The sequence below is a fragment of the Sus scrofa genome, unplaced genomic scaffold (genome assembly GCF_000003025.6).
Source record: "Sus scrofa isolate TJ Tabasco breed Duroc unplaced genomic scaffold, Sscrofa11.1 Contig490, whole genome shotgun sequence".
Classification (NCBI taxonomy): domain Eukaryota; kingdom Metazoa; phylum Chordata; class Mammalia; order Artiodactyla; family Suidae; genus Sus; species Sus scrofa.
This window is the reverse complement of record NW_018085226.1, coordinates 149567-163209: the sequence shown is the minus strand read 5'-3', so window position 1 is coordinate 163209 and position 13643 is coordinate 149567. Positions and strand designations below refer to the sequence as shown.

General features: G+C 45.7%; 1 protein-coding gene across 2 annotated transcripts in view; it reads left to right on the top strand.

Annotated features, from left to right (window-relative positions):
* LOC100518860 (multidrug resistance-associated protein 4-like) overlaps nucleotides 1-13643 on the top strand; it is a 168193-nt gene that overhangs the window by 26085 nt on the left and 128465 nt on the right. For both annotated transcript variants that reach the window (XM_021082087.1, XM_021082086.1), the window contains exons 7-10: nucleotides 747-872; nucleotides 2301-2550; nucleotides 10667-10768; nucleotides 13313-13402. In XM_021082087.1, coding sequence (XP_020937746.1) covers nucleotides 747-872; nucleotides 2301-2550; nucleotides 10667-10768; nucleotides 13313-13402 — 568 coding nt within the window. The remainder of the gene's footprint in view (nucleotides 1-746; nucleotides 873-2300; nucleotides 2551-10666; nucleotides 10769-13312; nucleotides 13403-13643) is intronic.

Genomic DNA, 13643 nt, shown 5'->3' with positions numbered 1-13643 from the left:
TAATTCAGTGTCTCCATTAAATTAGCAGTATTCAAGGGCAAGGTCAGTCTCAATGATCTCTTTGATAAAGCCCCCCATTCCCAGCAGCGTATGGGATAGAAAAGTGTCTGATGATGAAGAAAGAGCTGATGGTGATGAGTTAGTCCTGAAGCAGGTCCTCGAGGGTTAGAGCCGGGTCATTGTCCAGGGTGTCAGGTGATGAACATTGAGTTGTGGTGGTGGTTTTGGTGCATTTCTGTGTGTTATTCTTCTCTTCTTGGGATTTCCTTTCCCATCTCTTCAGTGGAGAGATGTTCCTTATCCTTTGCGGGCCTGTTCCAGTGCTAAAGGGTCTCTGAGGATATTCTTGCTCTCCTTTCCCTTTAGAAATAACAGCCCCATCTTTTCTGCTCCCCACTCTTCACTCCTCTGTTATGACAGCACAGCCTGTCTTCCTGTTAGATGCCTTTCTGTCTTCCCTGCCCAACTGTGACCTCCTTGTGGAGACGGTTTGTATCCGACTCATTTCAGGTCTTCCGTAGCCGATCCTGCAAGTTCTCCAAGGTGCTTGTTGAATTGGGCTGAAGGGTTGGCTCATTGAAGTCTTTCTCCATTTGTACTTTGAGTAGGACCTGCCTGTGTCATCAGCACAAAAGGGCTGCAGGGAATCATGTGATTCCTGGTCCCTCCCTGTGCCCCCTGCTGCTGCTGCTACAGAAAGTTGGGCTGTGGTCACTAGGGCTCACCCCTCACGTCTGTCCCCTCAGGAGTAAGACTGCAGCTTACACAGATGTCAGGATCAGGACCATGAGTGAAGTTATAACTGGCATCAGAACAGTAAAAATGTACACTTGGGAAAAGTCAATTATGGATCTTATTGCCAGATTGAGAAGGTAAGTTTTACTACATGTCACCATATTTTTGTACCCCCCCCCCATTTTTACTGAATGAATTTAGAAATCTTAATCGAGTTTTCACATTAACGTGAATTTTAAATACTATCCATCCCCTCACCACCCTCCACATGTGGCTGTGTGGTTAATAGAATAGTGGAGACGTTATTTTAACCTCCTCTTCCTTGTACATTCTTCTTAAAGGAAAAATCTATCTGCTTCTCACTTATGCAGAAATGACATTCCAAATATTTCTTAGTACTGCAAATCCCAAATGAGCAATGGTTCTAAGATGTTAGTGTTTGAGATTGATGTTTGTTTGTTTGTTTATTTATTTATTTAGGGCTGCACCCAGGGCAAATGGAAGTTCCCAGGCCCAGGGTGGAATTGGAACTGAAGCTACCTGCCTGTGCCACAGCAACGCCAGATCCAAGACACATCTGAAACTACACTGTAGTTTGGGGCAATGCTGGATCCTTAACCCATTGAGTGGGACCAGGGATTGAACCCGCATCCTCATGGATACTAGTGGGGGTCATTACCATGGAGGCACAACAAGAACTGCAAGATGATGATGTTTAAACTAAAACTGTCATTTAAGTTAATGTACCACAAATGGGGGCGATTATAGATGTTGGATATACCTGTTTCAGCCCAAATTTTGCCAATCAGTATTCTTCATTCCAGAGCCATGAAATACTGTTCTTTTTGCTTTGCTTTATGTGTGGAATTTTCCCCACCTTTCATGTAAGTGTCTGATGAGTGCTTATACTCCAGCACAAGGGGCTTGTACCTCTCCACAGTGCCCTTTCACCTCTCACCTTCGCACCTTCCCAGGTACCCTGTCCTCTGCCTGGAACACACTCTCATCTTCCTTCTTCTCTGGCCTCCACCAGACCTGATCGACTCCAGCTCGTCTTCTCAGGTTCCACGCGTGTGCGACTCGCCCTGACTCCACAGCTCCGGGTTCCAGGCTCTGCTCTGTGCTCTCTGGGGCTGTGCTGGCTCCCTCTGTTGAGTGTCTCGGTGTCTCCCAGGCTGGGGTTGCCTCTTCTCTTCCTCCACGAGTTCACGAGCTCCTGGAGGGGCTGGGCTGTGTCTCTGTCATCAGCGAGGAGCCAGCATAGGACTTGTGGTTCCCAGTGCTTGCTGAATGAATGTTCCAACTCGGTCTCAGTGACCCAGAATGTTTAAAATGTGACCTTCAGCCTCCCTTTATTTGGAAGCAAGATGGGGTGATGAGGTGTGTGGTCCTTGTGTCGGGCAGACCCCCGGGTGTGCACTGTGTAGTGTCTCCATGCTGTGGGGGTGGTTTCTCTTAATCCGTGTCCATCCCCTCGAAAGGCCCCCCCCACCCCACAAGGCTTTGGAATTCATGACTTGACTGTTGATGCTTCTTTAAAACCTGTTTCCTCCTCTCTTTTCCAGGAAGGAAGTTTCCAAGATTCTGAGAAGTTCCTACCTTAGAGGACTGAATTTGGCATCATTTTTTGCTCTGAGCAAAATCATGGTTTTTGTCACCTTCATCACCAGTGAAGTCCTTGGCAACGTGATCACAGCCAGCCAAGTGTTTGTGGTGGTGACACTGTTCGAGGCTCTGCGGTTGACAGGCACCCTCCATTTCCCCATGGCCGTCGAGAAGGTGTCCGAGGCAGTCGTCAGCATCCAAAGAGTCAAGGTTTGGTGACAGGTTTTTTTAAGTTGTAGGTAGATTGTACATAAAATTGCTTCTTTTATTTGGGTCACTGGTCTAGTTAGGTGAGATTTAACTCTCTCAGTGCCAGAGCTGGTCGTGGTTCCACATTGTCCTGTGTCCTCCCCTGTTGTCTTAGGTGGAGTTGTTACAGGTCCTGTAAGGTCCCTGCTCATTTCTGGGCAGGAGGAACAGTAGCAGTGGCACAGGACTCTGGTGAGCAGTGATGACGGCAGGCGATTAAAATGTTCAGAGCAGGAGCAGCAAACAGATCCATCGTCTGTGCTGACGCGAATGACTGGGTAGCGACAGGGCGAAGTCCTGGGGGAGCAGGACTCTCTCTGGGCCAGTAAGGAAGGCGCTTGCTGAGTGGTCCCTGCTCCTGGGCAGGAGGAAGGGCTCAGCCTCCGTTAGTTTTGTGTCTACAGTGGGTTCTTGGCTCTGTGGTTGCCTTGCTTGTGGAGGGCTGAGCTCGCCTTTTGGATCTGCCTCCTCGTCCCTGTCCTCTTTTCCCTTTCTGCTTGAACCTCTCCAGCTGCCTCTTCCTTTCACAGGTGTGATTCCCACCATCCCCACTGTCTTCTTTTCCTAACTGTCCCTAAATACTGGGGACAAATAATTTACATCTTCAGGACAAGGGCCTGGCTCCCTGCAGGTGCTCAAGTACTTTTGTGCTGATGATTAGGTCTCAAATGAGGATAAATGGGCTCTGTGAGCTGCCTGGGCATGAGCTTGAGTTCTGGGCTTTATCATAAATCTAATTTGTTTGGTTCCTACTTCTTCACAGTGATGGATGGGGTAATAATAGATCTTTAGTGACCTCATATAGCTCTGGGTATGATTATATTGATTATATATTATTTTGGGGTCTTTTCATGTAAGGTGAGATTTTTTTTTTCTATACTATAAAAAAACTACTACTCATAAAACAGATCAGTCAGACGAAGTCAGTTTTGGTCCCCTGAATTCATCATTCTCTCTGATGGGGACTTCTAGCAGCGCCGTTAAGGGATGCTCCATGCTGTTCAATAAACTTCCTTTTTCAGGGCCTTCACTTCTTGAAAGAGGACATTTGGAAATGCACTTGGACTGTGGTGACATTCTCAGTGACACTAATCTGTCCAGATGGTGGCTTCACACATGTAGTGTGCTGCTGTTTGCTGTTTTGTTATTGCAGCAGCTTCTGTCTTCCATCACTACCACCAGGGCTTGCTATGTGGTCCAGGAGCTCTTGCAGCCTTTACTGATCATCTCATTAAATCCTGACAGCAGGTGAATGAGATAAGCATTAGTGTCCCATTTCACAGATCGGGAAACAGGTTCCCATAACAGGTGAAACAGCTCACCTGTCCTCACATAGCCTGTAAATGACAGAACTAGGATTCTGCCCAAAGCCTGGTTTCCTAACCATGGTTACATTGCATTCTTCATAGCTTCTGGCATGAGGATTGTCTCCTTAAGTGTGGTTTTCATCGTCTATTCTTACCCTGAAGACAGACCTTCAAAGTTTCCCTGTTTCCTGCAGAATCAAAATTTTAAACTCTAGGCTCCACTGGCTGCTCTGTTTCCCAGTACATGGCCCTCCACTCTGGTTGGGGGGCTTGGAGGGTTGTTTCTGTGACCTTCCATGTTTAACCCCACTTTGGGGTCTTTGTTCCCTCAGTCTGGCCCCCTGGGCTGCCCTCTCTTCTGTCCTAGATTTAAGCAAATGCTGCTGAGCCCTCCCGCAGCCCCATGACCCCTCCCAGCATTGGTGTTTCTGCTGATCTAGGGCTTCCATCTCTGTGCACAGCCAGTGCTACACTGCCCAGCACATGTCACATGGGTGATCTAACTTCCCAGGAGTGTTCTAAGCCCCCTGACTGCAGACTCTATCTGGCAGTTCTTTTGCACAATGTCTGGCCCATGTTGGAGATCAAATAAATACTGGATTGACTAAAACAACAGTTATAGGAGACAGCTGGGATCCCACAGAGGCCCAGGGTGGCTCAGCCTGTACCAGCAGCCAGAGAAATGCAGAGGAGGGGGCAGAGTGGAGTCAGGCATTTCTGGAACTTTGGGCCCTGGAAAGGGTGGGGGTCCCCGGAGACTGGACCTTATCCAGAGTGGGAATAGATCTGAATTGTCCCCTTGTTGTGTGTGTCTGTCTGTGAATCTCAGACCAGCCTGACTGGGTTTGGTGGACCTGCCTTTACAGAGAGAAGCTGGCCCTGCACAGCCTGTGTTCATGCACACTCTGTTGGCCTGGCTCCTGGGCTCGGTTCCTGGGCCTTGTAGATAATTAGAAACTCTCAGTCTTGCTTGGTTAACAACATTAGTCTGACTGTCTTGCTGGCCTTCGTGAAGAAAAAGAAGATTAAAACCATGATGCTTTAGCTAAAATGCACCTAGTCTGGAGGTGATCTTGAGACAGAATTCTCCTCCTTGGAGCTGCTCAGTCTTTTTGCTCTTAAGGCCTCTGACTCATTGGACGAGGCCCAGCCACGCTGTGGAGGATCCACGCTGCTTTACTCCAAGTCCACGGATGTAAATGTTGATCTCTTCTGAACAATACTTTCACTGCGACGTGTGTGATAGTGAGTGTGGGGCTGTGGTTTAGCCAAGTTGATGTAAAATTAATCCTCAAACCCTGTTGAGTCCCCATCTCTTCCTTTGAGCCCCTGAATGTGACTCTGAACTCACTAAGCTACGTGTTTATGGATTTCTTTCCCTCCCTGAATCTGGACTTATCTAAAGGGCAGATACAGGGCCTTGTTCATCTTCATACTTCTCACAGAGAGCAGGTGCTCAGGGATATGCCTCTGAGCAAACCATCCAGCTCTATCGTGTCTGTGATTGGGCAGATGCCTAACCGTTAAACATGGTTTTAGTGGAAAAAGTGATAACTGACTCTCTGATGGATTATGTGATGCACCAAGGAGTGTAAGCTGAAAGGGATCCATTCAGAAGATTTTCAGGATGTTGTGCTCAATTATCTGAGTAGGAGTTTTTGATTTATTTTCCCTCTAAATGCCGCTGAACTGTCTGAGGCTTGAAATTCCTTCCCATGCAGATGTGTACAGTAACATTTATGACCTGCTGAAAACTTTTAAATGTTCCTGAGGCTGACTTTGTCAAGCTGCTTATGTCCTGATGAAGAAAGCGTTTTTTGATTTAAGCAAAAACCTTACGTTTTCCCTTATGTACATAAAATTTCTGGCGGAAGGGGGTCTAGGAATTAGGAGATCTGTCCTTTATTTTCACTAAAGATGGGACAGATGGCTGAGAAGAAGAATGGGGGCCAGGGTAGGTGTTAGCACAGCAGACTGCTTCATGGTGGCTTGAAGTAATCATTGAAATATTTTTTTTTCTATATAGATCATAGACCCTTTTCAGCCCATGTAGTTTCTACAACCCTTAAAACCTTTATTTCCCTTGTTCATCAGAATTACCTAGAGTGCTTATCAAAACTAAATGACCACACCTTGGATTTTCTGAGTGATTAGGTCTTGGCTGAGGCTCAGGGTACCTGTGTACAAGTGCCCCTTTGTACCTGCAAATAATCCACATTTTGGAAACATTGTCCTAGTTGTAGAAAGAAGCACGCAAAGCCAGAATGGGCTTTAGCAAATATGAAAGGACCTTGTTAGGACTAAAATCTATTGAAAGGAAAACCTATCTTAACTTCAAAGCAGTGAAAGTCTTCAGTGACTCCCACCCTCACTTTTTTATCAGCGACTTTTAATCCCACAAAATGTGTCTCTGATGTTCTCCTGGTCACAGAGCTGCTCAGGTTTCCCCCTACCAGCCACTCAGAAATGTTTTTGGCTGTAGTTCTGATGTTGGCACTTTCCCGCATGACCTGTTCTGGGTCTGCACTTTAAGAGGGTAATGGCAGTTTACTTTCAGTGTTTTCATTAGCCTGAGTACTGGGGAAAATGCAGCCAGCATTTCTGGCACCTTTACAAGCCAGTCATATGTTGGATGGGGTCTCATCTAACCCCTGGAGGATTGTGACTTCTTTCCCCACTCAGACCTCTTGTTTGTGTACAAGTGCTCAACAGACTTAATTCCTTACTTAGGACGTACTCTTTCTTTTCTTTCCTTTCTTTCTTTCTTTTTTTTTTTTTTGTAAAGTGGGGGGATTTTTGTTCTATACACATGCTGAGCATTGAATTTTTTGTCTTGATAACAGACCTAAACTGAAACTGGAATTTGGTTTTGTGTAGACAGGATGTATAACATGCACATATAACCCTTTGCTTTTAGCTGTGATAGCTCCAACTATGTAAAGCTGTAGCCATGCAGTCAATGGTCGGGCTGATTTGAACCAGCCACACATTCTGTTCCTTCCTTTAGCCGATAAAGCACAATGACTCTGTGTAAGTTCAGTGTTCGCTGGAGTTGGGACTGTGTCTGTAAGTGCGTGAATGATGTAGTCTCTCCCCTCTGTGGGACTTCACACCCCTGTGGGGATTTGGAAGTAGGGAGGGCAGTGCCAGCTGCGGACATCCCGAGCTGATTCCCAGGAGGATTAGCATTTGAGATGGGCAGGAAGGATGGGTGGGATCAGTACTCAGGGCATCTAGGCAGGGGCCACTTGGGTTCTGTAGACTTAGGTGCTGATGGGTCGCTGGGGGTGTTGAGCCTGGTGGACATTCTCAGAGGTGTTGTAAAGAGATCAGGAGAGGGGGTATGTTGGGGTAGTTTTGGTGGTGAGGGCTGGGGAAGGAACCAGCAAAAGAATTTGTATCAGTATTTGAAACAATTAACAGTGAGATTCTGAAATTATGTTGGTTCAAGAGGAAAAGAGAATTGGGAGAGATGTGAGCTGTGGCATAGCAGGCGAGATCTGGTACCTGACTGATGATGAGGGAGGCTGTGTGGAGAGAACTCAGGCTGCAGTGGTTGTCAGCTTCCAGAGGGGTCCTCAGACTGCTGTCTGTCCTGCCTCCTGCTGGACATGGGATGGGGCAGGTGGGAGTAGCCTTGCAGGGGGTTGAGGTTCTCAGGAAGCCTGGATAGAGGAGGAAGGAACATGTCTCCCACCAGCTGGTCTTTGAGAGAAACGCAGGCATAGTGTCTTTTTCTTGCACAGAAGCAGGTTTTCATGTTCAGCTATTACCTGTTCTTTTGAAGTGAAAGGTTGAAATCAAATTTGTAGCTTGGTGGCATGATAGACCAGGGTGTCAAAGACCTGAAGGATGTTATTTTGTTTAGTGTAGTAGATTACTGTTTATGTTTTCTTTCTCACACACCCACACATTCTTGCTTCAGTTGCTCCCTGTGTTGGTTGAGATTCAGTTTGCCTCTGGGTCCTAGAATTACCATGTTAATCTGCTCTGCTCTATCTCCTTTGTCCTTGCCTACGCACAACAAGGATTTGGTTGTGCAGGCTGAGAATCACTGGATAGAGCCAGTGGGCTTTGTTGCACAAGGATGGAGGCAGGCCATTTGGCAGGAGGTTGTTCAGGCTGGAGGTGCTGCAGCAGCACCAGGAGAGACCCAGCAGTCTTGCTGCACAGGGATGGAGGCTGCAACCAAGCAATCAGGGGTCAGGTAGCAGTGTATAGGATGTTTCATTTACTCCCTCAGAGAGAGAGGGCTGCCCTGGGGTAGGGACTGGTCTTGGCTGCAACTGGGTCTTTCCTTATATCCGTGTATCATGGACTTGTTGGGAGACTCCTGTTCTCTTGCCCCAGGCCCAGTAATTTCCTGTCCCTACTGCCCTGCGCCATGTGTAAGGGCTGAGTGTTGTTTTAATCTCTGTATAGGGGGTGTATTTGATCTGATTGGCCCTTGGGCAGGATACCTTATTTGCTTGGGAAACAGGTTATATGGTGGCCAGGTGAGGAGTGGGTGACATTCCTTCTCTAGCAGGGAGTGAGCAACCCAGGCTGGTCCAGGTAGGGGAAGGGGCATTTTAGTTTTAATCTCCTTGAAGGGGAATTGAAGTCTATAACGCTTACACAGGTGGTTTTTCTCTCACACAAGAATCCTTGTAAGTCTCTCTGCAGGTTTCCTGGGGAAACCATAACAAAGTCCCACAAACCACATGGCTTAAAAACCACAGAAATTTATTGTTGAGCATCTTGGAAGCTAGATATCTAACATCAAGGTGTCAGCAGGGTCACAGTCCTTCTGAATCCTATGAGGGGGAATCTTCTGTGCCTCTCCTAGTAGTTCTGATGGTTGTGGGCAAACTTGGATGTTCCTTGGCTTGTAGCTGCCATCACTCCAGCCTCTGTCTCCATCATCACGTGGCCGTTTTCTGCTTGTTTGTCTGTCTCTACATCTCTCTTCTTTTTCTTGTATTTGTGTGTGTGTGTGTGTGTGTGTGTGTGTGTGTTTTAAGGCCACCTGCGGCATATGGAGGTTCCCAGGCTAGGGGTTGAATCAGGTGTAGCTGCCGGCCAACACCGCAGCCACAGCAATGCCAGATCCAAGCTGCATCTGCAACCTACACCACAGCTCATGGCAGTGAAGGATCCTCAGCCCACTGAGTGAGGCCAGGGATCGAACTCACATCCTCATGAATACTGGTTGGTTTCATAGCTTGCTGAGCCACAATGGGAACTCCCTGTGTCTCTCTTCTTATAAGGACACCACTCACATTGGACTCGGGACCCACCCTATGCCAGTGTGATCTCACCTTAACTGATTACATCTGCAACAACCCTATTTCCAAATAAAGTCACTTTTTGAGGTAACTGGGGTTAGGACTTCAGTGTATCTTTTGGTGGGGATACAGTTCAACCCCTACCGAGTCTGTGGCTAGTGTGATCGTCCATGGTGCTAGGAACCCAGACTCTTTCTTGTTACTCCACTGCATCGGGCCTTGACCGAGCTGGCAGCCTCCAAGGCCCAGGCCTGGGGTGGATATAAGTCTTGGACATTGTCATTTTCCCCTGACCTGGAATTAGTTTCATGGCTGCATCTGTCTGCTTGAGAGGCTGGAGGGTGAGGTTCTCCCTCCAGGCTGTCACTTGACAGCAAAAATCCTGGTATGTTTCCACAGATCAAGGGCAGATTTGGAGGAGAGCCAGCAGCCTATGCTCACGTTCAGTTCACAGTTCTTGGGTGGGGGGTGGTCTCAGTTGTTTATTCAGTTTCTCTACCACTGCAGATTTCCCCGTTGAATTATATCTAGTATTTGCAGGGTAAGAGAGAGTTTTCAGGCATGTGATTATGTTAGCTGTATAGTGGTTCCCAGGGCTTGGTTTTATTCAGCTACATTGTCTTGAGTAGCTGCTAAGTGGTGTGAAAATAGCAAGAAGCAGAAGATGGGCCATTCCTGCTGTAGAGGAGAGAGGGCACTGACCAAGGAGAAGAGACCAGTGATTGTGAGAAGATGCTTGTAAAGCGTTTGTTGAGAGATAGAAACATAACAAGAGCATTTCATTTTTAGAACAATGACTTAAGTGGTAGTTAATGATAAGCAGTGATGTCAATTTAACACCTTGAGGAGCAGAGCAGAGTGTACTTAAGTGGGTAAAGGTCATGACCCCAAATTGGCAGAACCAGGATTTTCCTTCTGAGTCTCTGCTGGAGGTCTTGTGCTCCCAGCTAGTCCTGTGACACCTGATTCCCGAAGGCCTGGGAATGGCTTTCCTCTCTGTGTTCCTAGCATGTCATGTGCTTGACACATGGTGGGATTCAGTGAATATTTATGGAATCATTTCCTACCAACTCCCTTGTGTGTTGTTAGTAACACAAAAATTAAACGATGAACATGTTCCGGTTCTAAATGTGTTTGAGTTTGGAGCCATATTTTCTCCTTAAAGGAGGAACCAGTTTACGTACTGACCAAATTACAGCTTTCCTTGTGGCCAGGAACTCTTTATTTTGTTCACACACACACACACACACACACACACATATATACTCTAAGTATACTAGATGTACTTATTATATGGTTGTATATACTATATACAGTAATAATGGTATATGTTATTCTATATATTATTTAGTATGTGTTGAAGTGAACCAACACATTAAGTACAGTTGGCAAAATGATATATAGGCTGAATAAAGATTTTTACAGCAAATTCTACGAAAATAATTATTTTTGTTTGTGCTCTGTTCCTGTAGTTTAAACAATCTGTCTTTCCTTTTTCTGTAGAACTTTCTGTTACTTGAGGAGACATCACAGCACAACCCTCAGCTGCCATCAGATGGTGAAGCGATAGTACACATGCATGATTTCACTGCTTTTTGGGACAAGGTAACAAGTCCTCCATTCCAAGGTGGACAACTGATGACACAGGTTTATTGGAGAATTTTAAAATTTACACATGGCGTAAACTGTGGCTTGTTTATTTATTGAAAGTATGTTATAAAAATTCTCAAAATCAGGAATAAGGTTTGCAACTAATGGAGATTAATTATAAAATCAGTCTGAGACATTTGACATGTTGCTCTCTGTCTGATTTTCAAGAGAGCTTTCAAAATATTAGCACTTTTTAAACTTAAAGTATATCTGTTTATAACATTAGAATTTACAGGATTGGACAGACAAAATGCTGCAGTGTAAAGTGGGTTAACTGATAACTAGGTAATTATTTGTTATAGACAAATAATTATAGAGACTTTGGAGAATCAGTGCACATAGTTTTGCCTTGATGCTCTCAGAGCATCTTACTGCCACACACTGAGTGAGGCTGTGATCTGGATCTTTGCAAGGGGGTAGGATGGGGCCCCCCTCCTAAGCTGCTGGGTGATGCTAGCTACTTTGGTGGCAGCAAGGGGCAGGGAGGAGGCAGCAAGAGGCGTGGTCAGCCCCAGGGATTCCCAGGTGAAGGGTTGCCCTGTGTGGCAAGCCGACAGGTAGGACTGGTGATTTTCCAACACTTGGTTTATTTGTGACGTTCAGGCAAACAGAAGAAAGAGCAGGGGCTGCTCTCAAGTAGTTGTCACTATTGCCCACCCGGTGCTGCCCCTTTACTGACAACTGAAGCCCTCCCCCACCCCCACCCCTGAGTCCCATGGTCCTCTGTGCACATCCTCCTGTATCAGTGTGGATTCTTCAGGAGAACACACACCACAGGAGAGAGATTCCATGCATGGAATTAGAGGAAAAAAAACAAAAAGTGCAAAACAATGGACCCAGTGCTGCCCCTTTACTGACAACTGAAACACTCCCCCTGGCTCCCCAACCCCCATTCCCCCGCCCCCAGCTCCCATGGTCCTCTATGCGCATGCTCCTGTATCAGTGTGGGTTAGTCAGGAGAATACACACGACTAGAGAGGGGATTCCATGCAGGGAATTAGAGGAAAAAAAAAAGCAAAAAGGACAAAATGATGGTGGATGAGGCAACCTAGAGATTAGCAATGGCAGGAAGCTGCTCCCACCCCAGAGCTGGAGGGACTCAGGGAGGTGGTGCTTCCACCAGAGAGTCCTCCATCCGGAGCACAGCCTGTAGCCTGGCATATGGAAGTTCCCAGGCTAGAGGTCGAATGGGAGCTATAGCTGCTGGCCTACACCACAGCCATAGCAACTTGGGGGATCCAAACTGTGTCTGTGACCTACACCACAGCTCACAGCGACGCCAGATCCTTAAGCCACTGAGCAAGGCCAGGTATTGAGTCCTCATGGATACTAGTTGGGTTTGTTACCACTGAACCACAAAAAGGACTCCCAGATAAATTTTTCATTTTGAAGATTATTCAGACTTGTTTATCCAGTCTCTGTGCTTTTGAGCATTTTACTTAATCACATGTAATTGCCCTTTTTTTTTGTTGAATTATTAGCCATAACTATTTATTTGATAATTTTTTGTAATGATTTCTATTTTTTTCTGTTATAGCTGATTTAACTTTTTTAAAAGCATTAACAGTTACTGACAATTTTCTTAACACAATTAGGCTATGTGAGGACCTATACTCACCCTTCAGTCTCTCAGGACTATGACCTGTGATGGCATGATGAATACTTTCTTCTCCTTCCTCTCCTTGGATTGGGTGCCGTTGCACATACCTTCTTGTTTTTTGTTTGTTTTTCACAGTAGAAGTAATTTATTGCCCCTGGTTATTCAGGACAGTTGACACATGTAACATGTATAAAATTGAAGCTTTACCATTCTGACCCACAATATCATAGTTAATTTCTTTATTTCCCATTTTTTTGATGTTGGAGCTAAATTAGAGCTCTTGTGATGTTAGTCCTTTGACCATTATTTATAAGAGTTAGTTTACCAAGAGTGACATTATCATCTAGAGTGCTCCTTTGCTTGCTGGGCATGACCGAGGTTCATTCTTTATCAAATGAAAATGGAGAGATTTAAAACTATTTATTAGTAAAAGACCAGGCAGGCCATGTACTTATGCTGCCCGCTTGTGGAGACTGAGCTAGTTCTAGTCTAAAATCAAGGGGTCATAATGAAAATTTCTATAAATGATTAACAACCTCCCACACTGAATAGTCTTTGAAGTACATTAATTTAATATGCTAGTGTGCATCAAGCAGTTTGTACTTCAAGCAGGTGTCTTGTCATTTCAACTACTTAAATTCTGTGGGTGTCTAGGGCTGTGTCCCTGTGGAAATCTGGTAAGAGAAGGATCTTTCCTAAAGGTGCTAAGCTGCTTCAAACCCTTAGAGAGATGTGATCGGATGAAAAGGCCTGCAGGACACAGTATCTTCACACAGGAAGGAGGAAAATGTGGGCTACATTATCGTGTCATTGACGATTATGTTATTGTCTCCACTTTCTGAAGCAGTTTGTGTTATTTTATTGAAATGGGCACATTTTCGTGAACTTTTCTTTTATAGGCATCTGAAACCCCAACCCTCCAAGGCCTTTCCTTTACTATCAGACCTGGGGAACTGTTAGCTGTGGTCGGACCTGTAGGAGCAGGAAAGGTAAGTTATGATGCCTTCAGACAGCTTGATGCAATGCCACAACCCCTAATTCTCAGAACTGAATCCAAAGCTGTGTATGACACAGTTTGAACTGGGTGTATCTAGAACAGTGTTTCTCTAAGCATGTTCCATGGAAGATTAGTTCTGCCAGAAGGTTGCATGGCCAAACAAACCTGGACAAATGCTTATTATGTTTTCCTTCTTGGTGCTTTTAGTCGCACAGCTGGAACTGCTTGTTGGG